At 41.0% G+C, this 23,789-nt stretch overlaps 2 protein-coding genes across 8 annotated transcripts in view; both read right to left on the bottom strand.

Moving 5' to 3' along the window:
* The window catches only part of ELOVL7 (ELOVL fatty acid elongase 7), a 76,242-nt gene extending 69,751 nt beyond the window's left edge, over positions 1-6,491 (bottom strand). For 2 of the 4 annotated variants that reach the window (XM_074328914.1, XM_074328916.1), the window contains exon 1: positions 6,247-6,490. The gene's annotated coding sequence lies outside the window, so the exon portion shown is untranslated. Of the gene's footprint in view, positions 1-6,246 lie in introns of all 4 variants that reach the window. The other 2 variants (XM_074328917.1, XM_019743475.2) reach the window with 2 other exon arrangements.
* A 14,593-nt stretch (positions 6,492-21,084) lies between these two features.
* Positions 21,085-23,789, bottom strand: part of ERCC8 (ERCC excision repair 8, CSA ubiquitin ligase complex subunit) — a 37,902-nt gene continuing 35,197 nt past the window's right edge. For all 4 annotated transcript variants that reach the window (XM_074328911.1, XM_019743504.2, XM_074328913.1 and 1 more), the window contains one exon: positions 21,085-22,044. In XM_074328911.1, coding sequence (XP_074185012.1) covers positions 21,976-22,044 — 69 coding nt within the window. In that variant the 3' untranslated portion in view covers positions 21,085-21,975. The remainder of the gene's footprint in view (positions 22,045-23,789) is intronic.

Genomic DNA, 23,789 nt, shown 5'->3' with positions numbered 1-23,789 from the left:
ATCCTTATTTACATTATCTACTCACAATAACAAGTGTAACTGGCATCAAAAGGTTTGCAATAGATACAACAGGTTATTGTGGAACCAGGAACCCCACAGTTGGAGCAGGACACAGGCCTGCAGCAGCCTGGGCAGCACTCTGTCTGCTGTGTGGGGAAACAAAGAACACAGGCTCACGGGGTCACTGGTTAGATGTCAAGAGGGTTACCTTTGTGGCACACGAACCCCATGCAATTGTCAACATCTAACTATCTGTAGCTAGAGAGATAGCTTAGTGCATCTGTTCAACCTAAGCTACAGTATTTTTTATTAACTACTGTTAAATATTATATCTAAGACCAATTTTTTTCTCCCTTTGAACAGTGAGTACTTTTTTTTTTTTTTTAAGTGCCATTCCACATTTCCTCAGGAACTCACCTTAAGCTACTGAGTAATCAGTGATTGGACTCCGGTTTCCTAAGAATGTTGTTTCTACCTTCTTTCTTTTGTCAAGTTGAAGTCACACCTGTTAGAATTTCAAAGAGGCTAAAGGCATAAACCTGTGCTTCTAGCTAACTAAATGATAAACAACAGATGTGAGGTCAGCATTAGATTGTTTGCTTGTTGGTTTGCTTCAGAGACAAAAATCGTTGTGGCCCACGGGAATCACACAGCCCTGCCTGCATAGAGAAGGCAGGAAAAAGACAGGTACTGAGAGGAGTGAGCAGAGAAGCTCCTGGATACACTTAGGATAAGCCCCCCTTAAATACAAGCACCCTTTACTTTTGTTCTGTCCTTGTTATGTCATTTGATAATAATAATAATAACAATAAAAGTAAATCGCAAATGTGCTATTAAGACAAAACCCAGAAATGTGAGACAGAAAGGAAGAGGAGGGGCTCGTCGATGGACTATGAGCAAACCCTCTTTTTCTAGTTCTAACATTTCTACCACTCACCCTAAAACGTCCGAGTCAGGTGTGTGTTTATGGTTGCCCTTCTGCCCACACAAAACTCTAGTTCTAGCCTCTCTTATACCCTCTAAAACATGAACCCACAGAGTTAGCATGCAGAACGGAAGAGCCCAAACATTGCAGTTATTATACCTGGGTTCAAATCCTGCTGCATGCTCCAACAGTGTACAAGGAGCACCCTTTCTGCTTTTTTCACGTGAGCACCTGTCTTCACTTTTCTGTACCCACCTGTACGATGAGGATTATGGTGCACACCTTGCGGGCTTCAGAGGATTTACGAGAAAATGCATACCAAGTGCCTTCCTGCCACTGTTACTGATATTGAAAAGGTACCAAAACTTTTCACTTCACGATTGTCAACAAAGGGTTTAAAACAAGTGCAAGCATGAGCCTTCTATAAACGTGTGGCACAGAGGACACCCATGACGTTTATTTTCTAGTCCAAAATTGCTATGCAAACTGAGCATAATCAAGATAGCTAATATAAACGACGAAGGTAGCTGTCCTTTCCAGATCAGATAGAGAAATGAGGTTTGAGACATATCAGAGAAATGAGACAGAACCTCCAACAGGAGAAGGAGAGATTGAAGAGAGGTGAAGCTGTAAATGCCCTAGGGGTGCTTGTAAAATACAAATCTTAACAGGTCTCCCCTTCTTATAGGTCTGCAATGGCTCCCCATTAACTGTAGGATAAAATCCAAAATCTTTAATAGGTCAAACAAGGCTCTCAGTACCCCAGCCCACGTCCGCCTCGGCAACCTCATTTCACAGCCTCCTCTGGGTGACTTTACAGTACTTCCAGTTCTCTGATCACACCTACGTCCTCTTGGCCTGAATTTGATTTCCTGCCCTCACCCCATTTCTCTGCTGCCCTAACTCCCCATCTACCTTCCTTCACCGCAGGACGACGTCGCCTTACTCTGCTTAGCTTCCCCGACACCCTGGGTGTGTTCATCATCAGTATCACACTGCACTGTAACTGCTGACCTCCCTCGAACCCACACAGACCAGGACTGGCTTTATCATCCTACAAAGCTGACACTCAAATGTTTTGCTGAATATGGCATTTCTGAAACACCCTCGTTTGGGGTCGGTTTGGCTCTATTACCTTATATTAAAGGGGACAAAGAAGCTGGGCTGCTGGTGTTCATGGCCGGTGTGGCTGCTTCTCCAGCTGGATGAAGACGGCAGACTTATAAGTTATACAGTAACTTTTTTCATTTGGATAATAGTCTGTTTAGAAATATTGGGGATGGTGTGCCTAATTCTATCATTTAAAAAATGATAATTTTACTTGGCAATCTAAATGCTTTTAATGTATCTAAATCAATTAGGGATAATTAGACATCTTAATTTTTTAGAAGACCAATCATATAAAGTACCAAGTTTGTATTAGTTTTGAACTTCTTTATAACTTGTTGTCCACACTTCTTTTCATGTTATATGGTTTGTATTATAGAAATTCAAGGTTATCTCTCAACTTAACATGCCACCATATTTACAAATGCTCCAAAACTATTTGCTTGGTAAATAACATTCTTCTGATGGTTGCATACCAAGGAGAATAGACAAACAAATTAGGAAAAGTCTTATTTCTTCAACTCCACTAGCAATTAGTTAAGAACAGAGGCTTTCTTTTATGCATGTTCTTTCCCAACATCCATCATAGTCCCTCTTATATGTTGAATCGTGAACCCCAGGAAGATATGTTGACATCCCAACCTTAAGTACCTCAGAATGTGACATTATTTGGAAATTGGGTCTTTGCGGATGTGATTCATTAAGAAGCGATCATATCTTAATCCAATATGAGTAGTGTCCTTATAAGAAAACATATGTGGAGACAGACACAGGGAGAATGCCACGTGGAGACAGTCAGATATTGGAATAAAACGTCTACAAGCCAACAACTGCCACTCTCACTAGAAGCTAGGAGAGAGGTGTGGAACAGACCCTCCTTCAAAGCCCTCAGAAGGAAGCCACCCTGTCGACACCCTGATTTCAGACTTCTATCTTCCAGAACTGTGAGCAATAACATTTCTGTTGTTTTAAGCTACTCAGTGTGTGGTGCTTTGTTACAGCAGCCCTAGAAAATGTGCCAAACACGCAGAAGTAGTTTAGTAATCCTTTTCATATTGAACTGGATGGCTGCGACTGCCGTGAGAAGAAAGTAGGCACATTACATCCACTCTGTTTTTAAAATTTCTTTTAGAAATCTGACAATGTGTATTAAGAACCATAAAAATGACCGTATTTGTTGACAAAGTAATTCCACTTCTGGAACACTATCATAAAGAAACAAACCCCAATTTGTTCAATGATATATCTGCAAAGATAAGTCTTTCTGTAACAGGTTGTTTATAATTTGTTGCTAATATACCAGTCCAAAAATAGAGGGTTAGTTAAGTAAATCACGTTGTAGTTAGTGGAATGTAACACAGTCAATAGGACTTCTGGAAATTACATAAGATGAAAAATGCTTACTATATGTTACATGGAACACACAGAATACTAAAATTCCACATGGAGCGATGTAGGAAAACACGTATGGAAAAAAAGACAAAGGTAAATGGCAAAAAATATTCATTGTGCTAGAATTATGCTCAGTGTATCCCAGAACTCTTTTCTTAGCTCCTCATCATTTCGGTACTTCCTTCCAGTCTTCTTTTCTCTTCCCTCAAACCTCCCCCCAAAAAGCCAATCCTTTCTTGACAATGCCTTTTGGAATTAATCCAGTCCCACATCACCTTATATAGAGGTTTTGGGGGAAAGATTCCTGTTTGGCCTGTCTGCAGTCTCTTCCAACTATCACATCCACTGCCAGAATAAGACAGTCATTCTATAGCCAAATATATCTACTGTGGTAATCCCTTCATTTGTGTTTTATTCACTTTTATGTATGTTCTATTTTTCAATAAAAATGGGTTGTTTTTTCCCTTTTTTTGTAACTTACTACGGTTTCATACCTTGTTTTGCTGAGATAAGGTTAGGATTCATGGTTCTCCGCTGATATGGTCCACTTCATTACACTTCAGAGTGTAATGTTTAGCCAGGATAGCGGGGTTCCTGTCTGCAGCCATGGAGTTGGCAGAGGTTTTGTCCTCTTCTACGAGGCCTACCAGCTCCCCCATGTCTACCCATGCAAACTCCTGAACATCGTGTGAAACCTCGCTTAAAAATTTCAAATTTTTCTACCGTCACCAAATCTACCCGATCTGTACTACCTTAATTCATATCGATCATATTGCGCAAACATTTATCAAGCAACTGCTCGTTATAAGTCCTGAAGAGGCAATGTTCTAAGTTGTTTACAATCTTTCCGTGGACATCAAACATTTATGAAAGGAGATAACCAACAGTAGAAAATGACATGTGATAAGTGATAAATGAGTGTTCAGGGATGGGGAGGAGGGAAACCAGTGAAGACAAGACGGGCAGGGGTGGAGACTAGAAGGAAGAGACAAGGGAAAAGTTGAATAGAAGAGATTTCATGATTGGGAGAGGGGCGGCTGGAGACAGGACCACTGAGTTTGGCACCTGGGTGACTAGAAAAATGTTGGGGCCCCTGACAGAAATCATGTCAACTAGAAACGCTTTGGGGCAAAGCAGGGCAAGTCCAAATGGAATATTACAGTATGCACTGAGTGACAGATGCTATTCTCAAACTGAGTAAGACACAGGCAAAGTACAGGCTCTCAAGCCAAATAAGTGGGGGTGATAACTGAAGTAATAAAGTTCTATGACATCTTAAAGCTAGTACAAAACGACACAAGAAGGAAAAGAGGGATCTGAGAAAGAGCCTGGTGAATGATGCTTGACACAGCACAGTACTTCAGGAAAAAAAGGACGAAGAAAGGATCTCTAGGGGAGGCAGTAGCACAGTGGTTAGGAGCCCCCAGAACTGAACCACAGCCCCTCAGTGGGAAGCCCCTCCTGCTACTCGTGTGCCCTTGGCCAAGTTACTGTGTCTCAGTGTCTCCATCCACAAATATTATCATTTACTTCACGGGATCGTTGGGAGGATTAAGAGTTAATACAAGTTCTCAGAACACTGCCCTGGTGAAGCACTCGATAAATAGCTGCCCTTGGAGGAAAAGACTTTTTTAGTCCTCAGTGACCTTGGGGAGAACAATTTCTGGCCAGTAGTAGGAGCAGAAACTACAAAGTAAGAGAATTAATAAGCAAGTGAACAGCAATAAGACGGACGCCACACAGCATCCATGACTCACAGCAGTTAAACAATAAAAGTGAGGGGTGAAATAAAGACTAACCTGCTGGTATAGGGTTAAGTGAAAATGCTTTCCGTGGGGATATCTCAACAAGAAGGAAAAGGCTTGGCTCGCCAAAACTATGCTTCAGTCGCTGTGGGACTCGTTTTCCAATCACACAGGGAGATGGACTGGGTAGAGAGCCGACCCTTCCTGTCCCAGCTCCCCAGGGAGCTCAAAAGAGCGCATCGGTAAGTTTGGATCAACGCCGACTATTTAGGGGGTGAGGCCCATTTCCTAATGAACGCTACCTTGGAAGGTGAAACAACAGGCTTTCCCATTTCCTTGTTCGGCACGACCTGTTCCACCGCTCTGTACTACTTATCACCGCTCCTCGGCCACCAGCAGCCGCCGGGACAGGATGCAGCTCGGGGAGCCAAAGAGGCAGCGCCCCGCTGCAAGAGCATCACCCCAAGTTCTTCCCTACCTCAAGGACAAAAAAGCGCCACAGAAGGGAAGGAGCAGGGAGAAAGGGGCTCAGGATTCTCGGGGTGCCTAGCGAGGCCAGATCCCGGAGCTGGGAAAATGACCTCAGTGGCCAAGGTCGAGCTGGTCCTTCTCTCTCCCAGTCCCACAGGCGAGCCCCTCTGCCATGCCCGCCGAAACAGCAGGGCCCACGCCGCGTGGGAGCGCCTGGGGGAGGAGCGAAGCCCCGGGATGGCCTGGGATCACCGTCGCTTTGGGATTCCAGGGAAGGCCGGGGGATGTGGGGGGGGGGGGCTCCCACCGAGGGCGCAGGTGAGCACTGCGGTCCCGCCCTCCAGTGGGGAAGGGACTTCGCCCTCTGCACCGCAGGCCGTGGTGTGGGAACTTCCGAAGGGCCCCCCACCCCGAGCCCCGGTAGGGCCGGGCGAGGCTCCCTGAGTCTCCCGCACCCGGACCCCACTCCCCGCGCGCCGCGCCCAAGTTCTTCCATCCGCTGCTCCCGAACCCTACCCTCAGGGTCTCTCTCCCTCCTCCCACGCCTTCTCCTCCGCGCCCAGGAAAAGTTTGGACCCGCCCGCGGGCCCAGAGCCCCGCACTCACCCTTCGGGGAGCGGAGCCCAAGCACCCGGCGCGCGACAGAACAGAGGGCGGCGGCGCGTGGCGGCGCGAGCGCGGAGCTCCTCACAGCGGCCCTTGCTGTCCCGGCCGCCGACCGAGCTGAAACAGGGCAGGAGGACCCCGGGATGTCACCTGCGGGCTCTCCCACCCAGCTGCGTGACGTCGCGCGGCGCCGCCCCCAGTCCGCCCGCCTCTGCCGCCTCCGCCGCCGCCAGGTGCCCACTAGGGGCCGGTGGGCGGAGCCGCCGCCCGCCCAGGAGGGTGCGCCCGGGAGGGGCGCGCGCCTCGGTCACCCCGCCTCCCCGGCTCGGCGCTGCTAGCCGGGCGCTCGGAGCCTGGCCGTGCACAGGCGACCGCTGGCCGCTGTGAGATATCGGTTCTGACCGGTGGACTAATTTCATTTCTTTCTGAGCACACATGCCATCACCTGAGGTCATCTCACCTGAGGTCATCTCGAGGCTTAAACTGTGTGAAAATTGTCGTCAGGCATGACTCAGGAATGAGTTGTAGGAAAATCTGAAATGAGGAAAATCTGGCGGAGGTGTGATGCTGTCGGCGGAGAGGGAGAAAAGGGGCGTCCCTGCTCCTGAAAAAGGCTTAATTCTTAAATACTAAAAAGAGTTAATTCTTAAAATGGAGGCCAGACCCAACCAGGGCGAGAAGCCCAATTTAGATCACCTCCATCCCCTGCTTGTTAAGATACTGGAGAATTGCTGCAAATATCGGGGAGTGGAGGGGGGTTTTAGAGCAATTAAAATCAAATTGTGTATCATCTAAGTTAACTTCTTTCCTAGTTAGTAACAGCAGCTGCTGCAGGGAACAAAGACTAGCAAACTTTCTCCTTATCTGCTACTGGCGGGTTGGAAAGTGAGGTGAGGATGGGCGTTAGGCACTCCGTTATTTTTTAACTTACCTGGCCTTGTATTTGGTTACCACCTTCTTACCTGCTGTTACGTTTTGGAATCATGGCATCAATAGCTGGAAAGCGAAATAGGAGTCGAAAGAAGTTACCAGCTTAAAAAGCAAAATCATGCACTGGAATTGAACAATCAATCTTCCAGAAACTTGAAAAATAACCTCAGGGGTTGCAGTCCTGATCCAAGCACCAAGACAAACGTGGCCCGTGTGTTTGTGCTGTGAGTTTTAAGCATGGAATCACGACTAAAGGATCAAGATTAACAGGGAGGGTGGGTAGGGAGGACGATAAAACAGATTTTAAAAACCCACCTTTCATAGAAGTCTGCATAGCTAGCTCCCTCTCTTTGGGTCATCACTCAAAATTCATCTTTTCCAGTGAGGATTTTCCTGGCTGCCCTATCTAAAATTTTAATGCTGTTTCCTCCCCCCACTTCGCATTCCCTCTTTTCTCTTGTGCACTTTTCAATAATATATCTGATTTTTTATATTCACTCTATTTATTGTCTTTTTCCTCCACATCAGTATAAGACCATATATTCTTTTAAAAATTACATTCCTCATTCCATTTCTTCAATTTCAATTTTAAAGTCACGCTATAACATCCATTCTTAATGGAAATATTTAACCATAGCAAAGGATTTAGTCCGTTTTGTTCACTGCCACATAGTTGTTACCCAAGAGAATTGAGATATACATCCACACAAAAACTTGTGCACAAATGTTTGTAGCTGCATTATTCATAATAGCAAAAAAATGGAAATAATCCAAATGACTATCAAATAATGAGCTGAATTAGGAATAGAGACAGTGGAAATGTAATCGCTCTGTGTGATGTCAGAGGGGTAGTGGGTGGGGGAAGGAGGTTGTCACTGTGTGAGGGATATAAATGATAAATGTCTATTACATTGTTTTGTGCACCTGAAACTAATAAAAAATGTTAAAAAATAAATAAACAAATAAATAAATAAATGGTTTAAAAAAACTAATGAGCTGATGGATACAATGTGATGTAGCCATACAATTGAATATTATTTGACAATAAGGAGTGAAGTACTGATACATGCTGCAACACGGATGAATCTTGAAATTATTTTGAATCACAAGGGGAAGCTGCTAATAGAGGGTTTGAAAGCAATAAGGTAAAAAGTGCCTAGATGCATGATGATCTTGGAACCAGCATACCAGCTGAGGACTTTTATCAAAAGAAATGCATTTATATTTTATATAATCTATGTTAGCTTGGGCTTTCAAGTAAACCTAATTCTAATTCATAAAAACTGCTGCCGTTTTCAGGTTTATCATAGACCTAACATTGACCAGCAGTTGCCAGTTATCAGCATATCAGATTTTTTCCTCCATCAAAAATAGAAAAATGAAAGACAGACATAGCCATGTGTTTGGTGAGAAGTAAAATAGCATATGTCGTTGTGGAAGAAGAGACTATTCCTATGTCACTAATACTGTACAGCAACTATTAATGCACATTGTAAAATGTACATGACTTGAGAAGCTATTATGAAACTAACCACAGTAAGAATTATGACCAGAATAGCTAAGATATGTGATGACAAAATTCACTTAATAAAAAACTTTATGGACTGAAAACACAGACTGGAATTATAGTGGTGATAGAGGTGTAAAATGTCTTAAGTAAAAAAATTTTCTTGGCATGAAAACGTTTTGCCAAGGATGGGTTTACCAAAAGCTGGATTGCAACAGAAATTGCTTCCTGAACAGAAACTAACATTTGCAAATCTGAGTTTAACCAGGTATATTTCCTAGCATGCTGAAGCTGAAGCAAAAGGACTTATAGTACAAAGTTGTATGAAAAGATTAAATCATTTATATCCTCCCTCCCCCAACCAAAGAGACTACAGATATAAAAGATATAAATACTACTCAATTAGCTATAGCATTTGTGGTTTCCACAAGGTTTTAAGTGTTTGAATAGCGTTTGGACATCAGGCCAGTAATGGGCATACCAGGAAATTATCCTTTGTGTGATGGGTAAATTGGGTAAATAGGACAGCAGGATGTGATCCAGCAAGTCAGTGCTAACACTACTGGGCTTGTTTTACAAAACTGAAATCTATGATGGCAGTTTGCACGAGTCATACAACATGCTTATTTTATAATCCAATGGGAATCATGTTTAATTTACAGAAAGAGAACATGTCATGAATGTAGCAATGAATACTATGAAAGGGATGTACTACCATAGTTTGAACCCCAGGAGACATGCGTCAATGCTTTCTTTATGAGATGAATGGTATGCACAATAGATGCGGTGCCAGACTGAAGAGATTTATTTTGGATGGTTATAAGAAATGGGTTTGTGTTCTCTAAAGAAAGTGTCAGCTGAACTTATTAGCGAAGATTTAGTTAAAGATTGCGAGTTTGGTTGACATTATATACACTCTTTTTCTCTACAGGTGGGTTCACAACCTGTTACACAAGTGAATCACCCATTTTATTCATCAAATTTCTAACCAAATTGTGCCTTAGGGAACTCAGTTAACCAGGAAAATTCTGGCCTACTTACATATGGAGAAATCATTGTCCAGAAATTTAAGTGATGATTACCCCTTGTGGAGCTAAGCACTGAATTGTAAAAAAGTTATTCATTTCAAATATTTATAAAAATGAACAAAACTGGAATCAGTTTCCTTTTTTGCATTTAATATGGATAATGTGAATGAAGAGCTAAAAAAAAAAAAAGGTAGTACATTGAAGTGTAGTTCTGAAAACTAACCATGAATTGAATTCTACATACAACTCAGATACGTTACAGATACAAAAAATTTTTGAGCAAGGATTATTTTAGGAAAACCATATCTGTGAAAAACTTTTGCATTACTAATTTAATAAAATTAATATTGCTCCCATATAATATAGAAAAAAATGTCACATTTCTCTGGTTCAAGGTAAAAAATGAATTATAGAAAAAAACTCAATAACCAAAACATTTACTTTTATTTAGGTATTTGAATTTTAAATTTAATCTCTAATCAGAAAAATTTAATCTCTAATATTATATATTTACGAGTATTATGTTACATGCTGATGATACTAAAGTGCAATAAAAATAAAGGGTATGATTATAAGTATTACACCATTTGATTCTTGTTACCCCAACCCCTTCACTCATTTATCATGTTCTTCTGCCCTTTGTAAGCATCTTGAGTTTCCTGAATTCCTTCTGGATACAAAGATAATCAATGTCCTGAAAAATGTAAAATTTCCAGAATATCTGTTATTTTTCCATAACTGGGGTCACAAGAAAAGAAAGCTGAGAACTTTAGAGCCAAAGGCAATGGAGAAATTCAGTCCAACCATACATTACCTGGTAGGAATGGGCTTGGGTTGGAGACCATCTTTAGAAATCTAAACTCAAGGTTTCAAAGAGCCCTTAATTTTGTTTAGCTATTGAAAGCCACAGAGCAAGTCCCCACTATAACAGTAGCCTCTAAAGGATTCAGGGACGATCTACACTGGACCAGCAATGACCCTGCGAATAGGACCCTTTGCCATTTTGCAAGAAGAGAGACTACAAGATTAAAGTAATACTCAGGTTATTACCTAAGACTTAATAACGGTTAAAATTTTATACATAGTAAATTACAAAAATAACACAATTAAGCACTTCATCATTTGCAAATTGGGAGTGGAGTTTGTTTTGCAGGTAAGTGCTTCATAATGGTGTTACGTACTAATTAATTCAATAAATATATATTTTTTCATCTTCTATTTGCCAAGCAATGTTCCAGGTCCTGACAAAACAGACAAAATAGACAAAATCCCTGCCCTACGGAGTGTACATTCTAGAAGGAAGCAATATAAATAAGGAGGTGAAATTTGAGAAAATTTTGGTGAGAGTTCAGAACCCAATAATCTTGAGATTTTAAATAGTAAGAGTTCTATTAGCTGAACAATCTTAGATGTCAGAACTTTATTTCAACTCAGTAAAGTGTATTTTATTCCCTTTTCACAAATTGCTAAATAAAACAGCTAATCAGTGGCAGTTCCATAATAATTTGGATGGAAACTTTACTTTAAATGTTTCAGTTTAGGGCTGGCCCAGTGGCTCAGGCAGTTGGAGCTCCGCACTCCTAACTCCGGAGGCTGCCGGTTCGATTCCCACATGGGCCAGTGGGCTCTCAACCACAAGGTTGCCAGTTCAATTCCTCGAGTCCCGCAAGGGATGGTGAACAGCGCCCCCTGCAACTAAGACTGAACCCGGCACCTTGAGCTGAGCTGCTGCTGAGCTCCTGGCTGGCTCAGTGTGTTGGAGCACGTCCTCTCAACCATAAGGTTGCCGGCTCGACTCCGGCAAGGGATGGTGGGCTGCGCCCCCTGCAACTAGCAACGGCAACTGGACCTGAACCTGGAGCTGAGCTGAGCCCTCCACAACTAAGATTGAAAGGACAACTTGAGTTGGAAAAAAGTTCTGGAAGTACACACTGTTCTCCAATAAAGTCCTGTTCCCCTTCCCCAATAAAATCTTAAAAAAAAAAATTATCAGAATTGAAAAGACATTTAAAAAAAAAAGTTTCAGTTTAGGCAAAACAGCATTCTCAGTCCATTAGAATTTGAATGTTCATTCAGTATAAGATAATTTAAGACATTTTTATAAAGACACTCCACCTTTGCCTTCAATGAACTCAATCTTGAACAAAAATCTTTATTTACATATTTCACACAGTAAACACCACTTAAAAATGCTTTCTAAGTGTTACAATGTGTGATTTTGGAGTGGATTGAACTTAACAATTTTCTATTCCAGTTTTCTGTACCCTTCCTTTCCTCCTTTTTTTTTTTAACTAATGAGAAAAGAAAGTAAAAATGTATTATTCAAATTTATATGTTGACTTGGTGGTAAAACTAAGACTAAGGCTCAGGTCTTCTGATTCCCAGTCCATTGTTTCTTATTTATTTCTTTATGAAATCATTACACTTCTTTTCTGATAATCTTACCATTCTTTAATGTTCATAGTGATCATCACTGAGTTATTTTTAATATTTTTCCCCACAGTATTTACTGAAACTCTGACAAAATTTTGTCTATACAATATACATAGAAAAAACAGTACAATAAAAAGAGTTCACTCAATTCTCAAAGACTTATTAGGAATATTATTTTCTCATTTGAGCACAACTCTAACAGTATATTTACATAGCAAATGTACAGATTCATACAAGAGTGGATGATGCCACAATGTGGGGTGAAGAGAAGTTGGGGAGTGAGCCACTTAGGAAGTAGCAGCTCTCCTGGCCCTGCTGGTGTTTGCACAGGACTGTGTTAACAGGCCCTAATTTAGTGCTGTTGCTAACTCTTGCCAGGAGGGATAAGATGAACAAAAGAGAAACCACTTGAGCCAATCAGTTGTTGACTTCAAGAGTTGACCACAGATGCCAAGGAAGCAAGGCCTCTGGCCAGGCCTAAGGCTCCACCTGTGCAAAAACCACTGACAGAACATCAGGCATAAAAAAATAAGGAGCTTGAGTAACTTGGCCTTCAACCTTGACTCACTTGTATTTTTAGTGACAGATAACAAACCAGGTTAGGATTGTAACATTCATTTCTTTGTAAGCCTTGGGAAAGCATAGACTGGGTGACCCATATTAACCCATTAGCACAAAGTTTATGAGCCCTCCCATGAGGAAAAACAGGAGTGGCTAGTCAGTAAAGGGCATCTGAATATACAGACAAAAATTAAGTTTAAAAAGGAAATTTATCAATGTTTTTATTTACAGTTAATTCTAATGTACAGAAATGTCTTTAGCTTTTCTAATTTCAGTAGTGATACATTTTTTTAAAAATCACAAAGCATCGGTGTACGTTTAACTGAAGAGTAGTGAAATATGACTGAGGTAGAACTGTGCAGCCGTTAGTTTAATTCCTAATTTGAGGTTTTCCTTTCTATTGTGAGATAGTGACTTTTTTTTGAAAGATAATTGAGATTGGTTGGTTGAGACAAACTTTTTCTGCTATTGTCTCAATCAGATTTTAAATAACAGAGCTAAAGGTGTTTGTTTTCTGGTGTCTCATCAGTAGTAGGCTCTGTATACCTATGTGTCCATTACTGAAGTTTCCATTTTGAAGTTATTTTCATCTGTTAAAAACATTGGTACAGTTCAGGGGTTTGTCTTCCAAATTTCCTTTAAAGGTTTTTATTTAGTTTAAATGGGACTTTTTATTATAAACTGAACAGAAAGAATGCTTCAGTTGAAGAAAAGACTTTTTTCCTCTATTATGGTGTTTTCTTAATTAATTGCAAAGAAAAGCCTTGGTAGGAAGAATGAAAGTTATCTATGATGCTATTTTCAGGCTTGCTGTTAAGCATAGGCTCAGGGCTAAGTCAATAAAAGATGTATTTATTGTTTCTACATATTTTTTTTTTTTAAATTAGGCATTTCGTGCTATATCATGAATGACTTTAGTTAAAACTGGGACAAATTTGAGGTGACGTAAACAATTGGCATAAATATCCTTTGAAATATGACAGGATACAAGCACCCATTAGGCAAGACAGCATGGAAGGAAAATTTGTAAAATGTAGAAGGCACTGGAGAGAAATTACAGGTGACCATTACCTTTGTAATAGGTTCACTGATATATAGTGTCAATAAGGCTGGACAAACATCAATTGAATGAAATAATTTTTTAAAGTTTCAAGTGGAAACCTCCACAGGTCTCTCATGTTTCTCCAATATATTTCTGCCAGTATTTAAAAACAAAACAAAGGTTTAGGGTGGAGAGGAGAAAAAAACAATCATTTAAAAGTCTCTCCTGATGATCACAGTCAGGCCTGAATTAGTGACCTTGAAGATCAAGTGCAAAATATCAAAATATAGAGAGCAGAACCAACAAAATCAGTGTTTACTAAGCAGCTACTATATTCCAGGCACTGTTCTAGGACAAGCAGGAAGGAAAAGATATGACTATGAAGAACTCAAAGTAGACTTTACATGCAATTACTAGGTGATGCAGAGAAGAAGAAAAAGAGAGACGGAGAAGCAACAATTAAACAGATATTAGAAGAAAATATTGCTGAGCTGAGAAAAGACTTGAGGCTTCAGACTGACAGAGCTCACAAGAGATCCAAGAAGTGATGGGGGGAAAAAAGTCTTATCAGATATCCTGAGAAATTTAAAGAACTCAAAGGATAAAGAGAGGGGAAAAAAATCTCATAGTTGACAAGCTGCCAGCTAAGATTGGGTTCCCTATAAAAGGAAAAAAACCAAACTGGTCTTGGAGTTCTCATCTGCAGTACTAGAAGCAAAAAGAAAAAGAACGTAATAGTTAAAGACTAATGAAAGAAAAGGACTACAATCCAAGAATCCCATACCCAGCAAAATGATCACTTCCTCTGCCAGACGAAAAGATGATATTCAATGACTAAAATATATCAACCAAATACACCACCTAAGGACAATATAGTGCCGTTCACAATCTTTACTGCTGTACATGTGGCCATAAATGGGGCACTGGGTGAAAAAAAAAAAAATTTGTAGTATATTCACAAGATGTCCGGACTATTATATAATTAATAAAAAAGAATGACTTAGTGTATTTGTACCTGGGATTTGTTCTAAGATATGCAGACGTGGAAGCAGGAGGCACAGCACACTGCGCCATGCAGGGCCACAGGGGAAAAGACCAGGATTAGTCAGGTAGCTTCCTGTCAAGGGAGAGGACAGAGCACAGTCCAGAGCCTTTATTAGAGTTTTCTGGGAAGAAATGGGCAAGACAGGGGAGATACATTTAGTGTTGGATACTATGACTAATTTTGGTAGACTCTGGGCTATAGTGATGGGGTAACTTAGGGCAGGGGAATACAGGCTAGGAGCGTGAGTGTGATAATGGAGATGCTTGGGAGTGTGGACTCTGTGGATTGGTTGGTTTGCATATCAAAGGCTCACTCCCAAGGGAGACATCTGCTCTCTGAATTACACAATCCTGGAAGGGGCAGTCTCACCAGGATCGAAGTCCCAAATGTCACAGTATCAAGAACACAGAGAATAAGGAAATGTAGTCAATACAATCAGCCCCGTGATACTTTGGCATCTTACTTAAGAAACTTTGGGGTGATACTAGTGGAGACTTTTGGAGAGTAGGGTATAAGTTGCCCAAAATAGTGTGTAAACATTTTATTATGCAAGTAGAAAGGAGGAACACAAGTAGAGTTATAAGGAATCCTTGCAGGTCAGCCCATAACTAGATTTTCTCTACATATGGCATTAACCAAGAAAACAGATCTGAAATTCTTGGGGTCTCTAACAATATCTTGGTGGAGGTGTAAAGTGTGTTAAAAGTATGAGTCATATATACATATATATGTATATATATAACATAATATATAATAATCTACATATATTATTTTATATATTATTATTACATATAATAATACATCAAGGTGGCAGGTCCAGCAGTTATTTTGTTGGAGGGTATGAAATGATTTGTTAGTAAAGTATATGTAAAGATCAGCGGTATTGTGTGTAACCAGGGGAAAGAGTAGTTGTGGGGCTCAGGGGAGAAGACAGAAGGAGAGAGCAGGAAAAAGCTTTGGAAAGTAGGTGGTCTTCTCCTCAGAGGGCTGAAGGATTTCACTGGCATGAGGCATATATTAGTAACGTCTATCAGATTGCCCTTCAGTCATGGGAGGGGAGGGCTATGCCTTTGGGCACAGAACAGATTATAGCAGGATCAGGGGCTAAGCAGACAGTAAGCTCAGAAACATAATGAGACCCCTACTATCAAGGAACAAAAGCAAAAATGCCCTGTGTCCAATTTAGGAGGCAGCCCATGGGTGTTGCTGGGGCCAAGGTTTTAGGGTCTGGGGTGAAATCATCTCCAGTGGTGAGGCCTTGGACTAACATGATGTCATCTGGGGTGTGGAACTGGGGTATCCGTTCCAAGAGGGTATCCACTGCAGGTGACGTGGAGCTCCGCATTTGCCATGTTTGGTAGAAACAATGGCTTATTTAAAGGGTTTGGCCTTCCAGATTGTAAACTAATGAAAGCACTCAGGCCAGCAGTAATAAGACCAACAGTCAACAGAAAGGTGTACAGTTGTGCCTGGCAGGCTTTTTGGTTTTTGGTGGAAGTTTATATTCAAATGCGTCCTGTATCTGATGAGCAAATGTCTGGTCCATGGATAATCCAATCCGGTTAATGGGTCCCAGAAGAGTTTACACCTTTGATCAAGCCTCCAGCCTTTCTGGAATGTGGGGATGATAAAAAATTTATAGAGGAAGACATTATAAAAGTGGCCTCACATAATGAGTCTTTATAAACATGGAGGCAACACACATCCACCTTTACCTATAAGGAAGGGTGATGGGAAGTTTTTAAAGTTGGTGTGAGGTGCACATTGGCCAAGGAGACTTGCAGTAAGAGAGATAAAGGCCTAGAGCAAGACCCATGTAGGGGCCCATTTATTTGGCTAGAATTGGAAAAGCATTGTCTCTCAAACTGGTTATTTGGGACCATTTAGGGAGATGAAGTTTCTACCAAATACCTTTCCCAAGAGGTAAGCATTGTGTATTTTGAGAAGTAATGTGTGTCTTGGTTATTATAGTAATATCTGTAACTCTGAAAGTAATACAGAGTATCCTGGCAAGGCCTTGTATTGCAGCCTTAATGTATGTGAAGATGTATGATTTTGATTTATATTTTTCATATCTATGAGGAAAGAGAGTCCCAAAGTTTATGTGTTTCTCCTGAAAGGGACTCTTTTTAGGCAATGGCCCGATAGTTTATAATAAATGTGGAGATGGGGATACTCGTGGGCCAGAGCATCTGGCACTAAGATGCCTGAAGTTTGGCCAAGTGTTTCTTGGGTCCCATCCTGGCTAAGAGATGGAAAGCAGGAATATTGCACTGAGCCCCATCATGCATGGTGGTCAGCAGTGCCATGCACGTAGTCTATGTATTCCCACTGCTGATCGTTTAGTTAATCCTAAAGTAGCCATGTGGTTGCGGGTGGGGGGGCATCCTCCAGCACCTTGGCATCTGGCCAGAGACACAGGACAGGGGAGGCCGCATCCTCCTGCAGGTGAAACATGCCGGAGAGCCCAGGTGTGGCTCCATCCTGTCTCAAAGAGGCCTTGGTGTCCATGCCACCTTTCTGACGTGCTGTTTCCATAACTGAAAGCTTAATAGGCAGCTGGTTATGGAAGGTCACAGGCTGAGAGCCTCTTTGCCAGAGAGCCCCACATATATTTTATTTTGTGTTTTAATGGAGTACAGTATGAGGCTGAGGGGCAGTTCCTTGGGAAACTTATGGCCATCCTAAGCGGTCGAGAGACTCCAGGAGGCATGACAAGAGGTGCCAAAGTCTCTTTATTGAAGGAGTTCTTGAGGGGACTAATGGGAGTGCCTGTTGATTTTAATTTGGAAGTCAATATTGTAAATAAAGAAAATGTTGCCTTTAGCACCCCAGAAGCACTAAAAGATGTTAGACCTGTAGATCCTAAAGGACTGTATCAGATGAGTCTCCTTGGAGAAGGATGTCATCAATGTAATGTCACACCTGCACCCCTGGAAGAAGGCGGATGTAGCTGAGATCTTGTCTGAAAAGAATGTGTGCAATGGCAAAGCTGTTGAGATGCCCGATAGGTAGCCTGGAAAAGGTGTATTGTGCCACTTTGGGGTAATGACAAACTGAAGCTAAGAGGCTGCAGAAATAGGCACTGAACAGAGCATGTTAGCCAAGTCTACAAGAGCAAAATACCTACTGGTTGGTGACTGACCACAATCAGTAATTTTAATACTATTGGACATTGGGTGTGGGGGCCCCAATGGACTGGGGCTACATGAACATCACCATAATCCATCGTAAGTGTCCTTTGTATGTCTGTTAAATAAGTTCTTCAGTATATTCGGCATAGATGTTTTGGATTTCTAATTAGATCAAATTATAAACCTTAGCTTTCATATTCTGTATGTATTTATGATTTGATTACTTTTTATTTTCTCCCCTTGTATTTAGGGGTGTAGTTTTGGTTTTGCTTTTAAGTCAGTACGTAATCCAGGACTAGCATTGTTTGCTAGACTGGCATTGGCTCAGTACCCAAGGTTTAAAGTTCCCATTTTTTCCCTTGAGCTTGTAGCCACAGAAAGGGGCAGTCTTTTTTCCGTTTTCTTCCTAGTTCAGGCTTTTGCTCCCTGAAGGCGCCGTCTTTGCTTTCTCTTTCTGGCTGCAGGGACCAGCCGTCTCTGGGTACCCTCTCCCTGGGACGACCTACCGTGTCCACAGAATAATCAGTCCCTTCTTCACACCCCTACCTTTTTTAAAACAAAATCTTTTAGAATGGCTTGTATTTCAACGCAGCTACACTGTTTCCTTTTTTTACCTTTTGGATGTTTACCCAAGCTCTGGGTGGTCCCCAGTGGCCTCTGCTGTGAGCTGCAGCCCCCTCACTAAGGTGTCCCAATCAATTTTAGAGGGACTAGGTCAACATCTAGAGCAATGGTGGCATCAGCTTTTTCACATTTTTTGTTTTGCACGAGACACTTTGTAGGCTGATAAACAGCAGCTCTCAAAAGAGCCCAGGAACATGGATTAAGTGTTTTGCACTTTTTATTGATTGGTCACCTCTTCAGGGGTGGGGGAGGGCTGGAACCAGATGCCTCTTTCCCTTCCTCACCTTTTGCATTAAACACGGAGCCACTGGTATCCAGGGATGGGATGTCTTACACCTCACTAGGTTGGGGAACAAGTCTCTTGCAATGGCTGCAAGCAGACACAGGAGAGCTCACACGTGACCTGACGTCTGTGTGGAGCCAGGACCTCCTGAGGAGGCCCTCACATCAAATCCACCAGGCCCTTAGCACATAAGCAAATGTTCAAGGGGAAGCAATCTCCTATTACTCCAAGAAACAGACTGAAATTTGACTCATCAAAGCTCAGAGAGGAAAAGGGAAGTGGTTGATGGAGTGACTCCAGAAGCATATAACTTCTTAGACATGAGGTACTTTCATCTAAACGACTCAGGTGGGCCAACTGCTTGCCATTGCTGCTCCTCATGCTCTTCGGAGGGAACTTTTCGAGTTGTAGCCAATTACCTGTACACCCCCAGGGATTCTTTCCTGGACCCTGGGTACTCCACCAGTGTGGGGAAATACGTTGAGTACCTGCCCCATTTCGGTTGGGATATCATGGCAATACCCTACAAGAAACAACACCATGCAGTAGCCACCAAGCAGCAAGTGTGCCAACAACAGGCAGTGGCCACTGACTTTTGGATCCAGTTAGTAAGCCAAAGCAGTTTAAGGACATATCATCTCCTTGTGGTGTCAAACCACCCAGCTTGCTGTGCCAACTATGTTACGATTTGACCTGGGATTTGTTCTAATCAGGTGGTAAGACACGCAGACATGGAAAGGATTGTCATGAAGGAAGTTTATACTCGCAGATCCCTAGAACATGGAGGCATGGCACCTCATACCATCAGGGCTACGGGGGAAGGACCAGGCTCTGTCAGGAGGCCTCCTCTCTTGGGAGAGGACAGAGCATGGCCAGAGCCTTTATGGAGGTTTTCAGGGAAGGAACTAGCAAGGCAGGCTGGCTACACTGAGTAAATTTAGGGTTGGATACTTTGACTAATTTTGGTAGACTCTGGGCTACAGTGCTGGTCCCTAGTGGTCTGGTGCTAGTCCTGGGGTGATTTAGGGCAGGGGAATATAGGCTTGGAGTGTGAGTGTGATAATGGAGATGGCTGGTTTGCAAAGGCTCACTCCCAGGGGGACATCTGCTCTCTCTCTGAATTACACAGTCCTGGAAGGCGCAGTCTCACTAGGATCAAGGTCCCAAATGCCATAGTATCAAGAATACAGAGAAGGAGAAAATACAGCCAATATACTTAGTTATACCAAATGATAGAGGGATTTCTATGAGCTGTAACTGAAAAAAAAAAAAAAAAAAAAAGAAAGACAGAATTGTGTATATCCCATTTTTGCAAAATAAAAATACTTCCCCATCTATGTCTACATAGGTCCATATAGGATTGTAGTGTGAAAGAACAAATCCTTGGTTAATAACTTGGATTCTAAGGGATGGGGAAGAAAGTGCTGATGTGGGAGGAGTTTCTATAACAACAGCATATCGAACATCCCATTATGTATAATTATGTGTGTCATAAAGTGATGCAGGGAAGAATGGCCACCAAAATGTTAGTAGTGGTTACCTTAGGGTGGTATGATTCCACGTGAACATGACATTCTTTTGTAACTTTTTATGTTGCTTGAATTATTTACAATGAGCCTGTGTACAGTTGTCACTTGGGATCCATGGGTGATTGGTTCCAGGACCCTCCATGAATACCACAACCTGAGGATGCTCAAGTCCCTTATACAAAACGACATAGTATGCACATCTTCCGTATACTTTAAATAATCTCTAAACTACTTATAATACTGACTACAATGTAAATGCAATGTAACTAGTTGTTATAATGTATAATGTTTAGGAAACAATGACAAGAAAAAAAATCTGTATGTGTTCAGTGCAGATGCAGCCTAACTACATAGTATATATCAGCAACAATGTCACTTTTTTGGGGGGGTATTTTTGATGCATAGTTGGTTGAATCTGCAGATGTGGAACTCACAGATCTGAAGGGCTGACTATATTTATATAACTAGAAAGAAGCAATACAGTTATTTGCAGTTTGGAGGAAGACTTCTTTTTCCTTAAAATTAAAAAAAATAATTTCCAATTTCAGTAGCATTCTCAAAGGTCATAAGCATCGTCACCAAGGGGGGACAAAAGTGAGAGTAAAATGACAAAGGCTTAAGAAAAATCAACTATGAAGTAAATGTACGTACAACATTTGGCCAGAAAGTTCTGATATGAGGCCTAACACACACTTAAAAATTCAACAATTGTATACTTGGTATTCAAGCTCACAAAAACTTTTTAATAGTCTCCTGCTGATAAGAATCAGGAAGAAAGGGAATATAAGATTAGCTTCATAATAATCACTTGTGGGTGTGACACAGAAGAGTAGACAATAAAACAGAAATTTTATGACATTTCTATTTAAACCAGAATCCCTGTCAGGACATTTTCTGCCTCGATGAATGACATAGGACTTGATCACATCTTAACAAAACTCAGAAAAAGGGAGTTCAAGTATGAGGACGAGCTGCCATCTGATGCATGAAAATAAAGGAAACATGGGGTTTCTCCCCAAGTTAAAAAACTCCTGTGATACACTTTTTGGATTGTAAGAGGAACTGAGTACAAAAATACTGAACATAAAGCTAGACAATAGTTAACTAAATAAAATCATTGCAAAAACTGCATACACGAATAAGAAAGAATAAAAAATTTTGATGTGAACGTTTCAACTATTATTTTTGATATAATCATCCTCAGTATAATGATCCTTGAAAGTGAAAATGAACAGGGTGATGGTACAGCCAGCAGGAGAAGGTCCGTGCTGATAACCTCCACTCGCTCACCCTGGGAGAGCGCATGCTATTGTTCCCAGCCTGCTCAGCGTCCCACATGGGGGTGCCACAACTTGTTTCCTTGGACTGCGGCAACAGGGCTTCCCGGGCCACGCCAATGGGGATCAAGGAGACATGTTCTGATGAAATAAACTATACAGAAATTTGTTTCAGGATTTTAAAATAGTAACCTCATTTTAAAACATGGGGGTGGTGAGGGGGGGTGGAAATCACCCAAACTCAGGGCTAATTTAGCTGTCACTGGACAGTTAAAGAAAAAAGTCCCATTTTAAGAGTTTCACCAACAGAGACGCAAAGGTACTTAGGATTGATATTCATCCTTCTTCATCACTGCTGCTCCAGGCATCTTGAAAGGCTGCATTTAACTGTGACTTGGTTGTAGTCTAAAAAAAGGGGGGGAAGGGAAGATTTGATTAATCTACCTCATAATTTTAGGCTTACAATACAGTTATGAAATAAATCAAGTGAAAAGCAATTAGATTATTTTTAAAGAAACTGTACAATCGTTAATTTCAAAACAAAAGTAGTGTAAGAAACACCCCATATACAACATCATGTACCTTCATTTCAAATAAACATACAAGACTTTATTCAAATTATGTTTCCCTCAAAGTAGTTACCTCAGCGTGCGCGCACACACACACACACACACACACACACACACACACACAGATGCTGCTATTATTTAAGGCATTTCTGCAACTCTTTGGAAATCAGGTCAACAGTCTGACTTGACAGCCCAAAATATTAATGTGGGCAAGTTTTCATCATTTGGATGGACCTGACTTTTATAAATAAGCAAATATCCACATATAGGCGTAAGGTGTTCATCAAACTAAGCAATACCATTTTTGGTTCAAAACGTGATGTGGGTTATTAAGTCGTGAGGTTTATTCATTTTTTTTGTAGCTGGTAAAGTAGTTCAGAACACATGCGATACGTGTCAGAACTGGTTAACATGCTTGTCATTAGCACGTAAGCGTCCCTAGCAGATTTCTTTGAAAGATAACATACATGTAGGTGGTGTTTATTTAAAACAACAAAACATCACAGTATTCTTACTTTAGAGCTGTGCCTAATAAAGGTAATCAGCAACTAAGGAATTTTAAGTATCTGTGGTATTTCAAATCAATTCACTTTTTTTGGAATCATTTTGAATGGCTACCTTTTTATTCTCTAGCGAATGACTACAGGGCTTTAAGATGATCTGATTTTTTTGAGTATCTGGATATTATGAGCCAGATTTGCTTCTTATTCTGTAGCTTTTACATTTGCTATAAGTTTGTTCAGACCCAAAATCCAATAATGCACTAGGACCAAGATTACTCTAAATTATCTTACATGTATTGCCTTTTATAACATATAGCAATATTTTTTTGATAATGGTCACCCCACTGTAAGTATGAGAACATTCATTTCCTTTTTGATGAACATGATGATTTAGAATTTTATAATTCAAACAATGATCACAGTAGAAAAAATAGGTGTTTCCAGTAACTACCCCAAGAATCAGCCAGGATAGTTGGAAAACAACATGTCGAGGGATTCTTTATAGCTGTTAAAGCTACAGATCACAGTCCATTACTAACCTAATGTTGCCTATCATCACTTAGTCGTACAAACAAAATTCCATTACACCCCAAATGTCCAGGTACAAAATTATTACTTAGCCTCAGCTAACTATTCACTTATTTCTAGCAGTAGTCCATGGATTTGCAAGAATAGCATTCATTTATTCTTTCATCCAAACATTTACTGAATTTCCTACCTTTCTGGTTGTATGACTTAACTACTAAGTTTTATATATATATATATATGTGTGTGTGTATATATATATATACATATATATATATATACACACACACACATATATATACATATACATATATATATATGTATATATATATATATATATATAATTTAAAAATTTTATTGGGGAAGGGGAACAGGACTTTATTGGGAAACAGTGTGTACTTCCAGGACTTTTTTTCCAAGTCAAGTTGTTGTCCTTTCAGTCTTAGTTGTGGAGGACACAGCTCAGCTCCAGGTCCAGTTGCCATTTTCTAGTTGCAGGGGGCACAGCCCACCATCCCTGCCGGAGTCGCAACCTTGTGGTTGAGAGGATGCA

The sequence above is a fragment of the Rhinolophus sinicus genome, linkage group LG03, assembly GCF_036562045.2.
Source record: "Rhinolophus sinicus isolate RSC01 linkage group LG03, ASM3656204v1, whole genome shotgun sequence".
Lineage (NCBI taxonomy): Eukaryota > Metazoa > Chordata > Mammalia > Chiroptera > Rhinolophidae > Rhinolophus > Rhinolophus sinicus.
The sequence above is the reverse complement of the archived record's forward strand: the minus strand, read 5'-3'. Positions and strand labels throughout refer to the sequence as shown.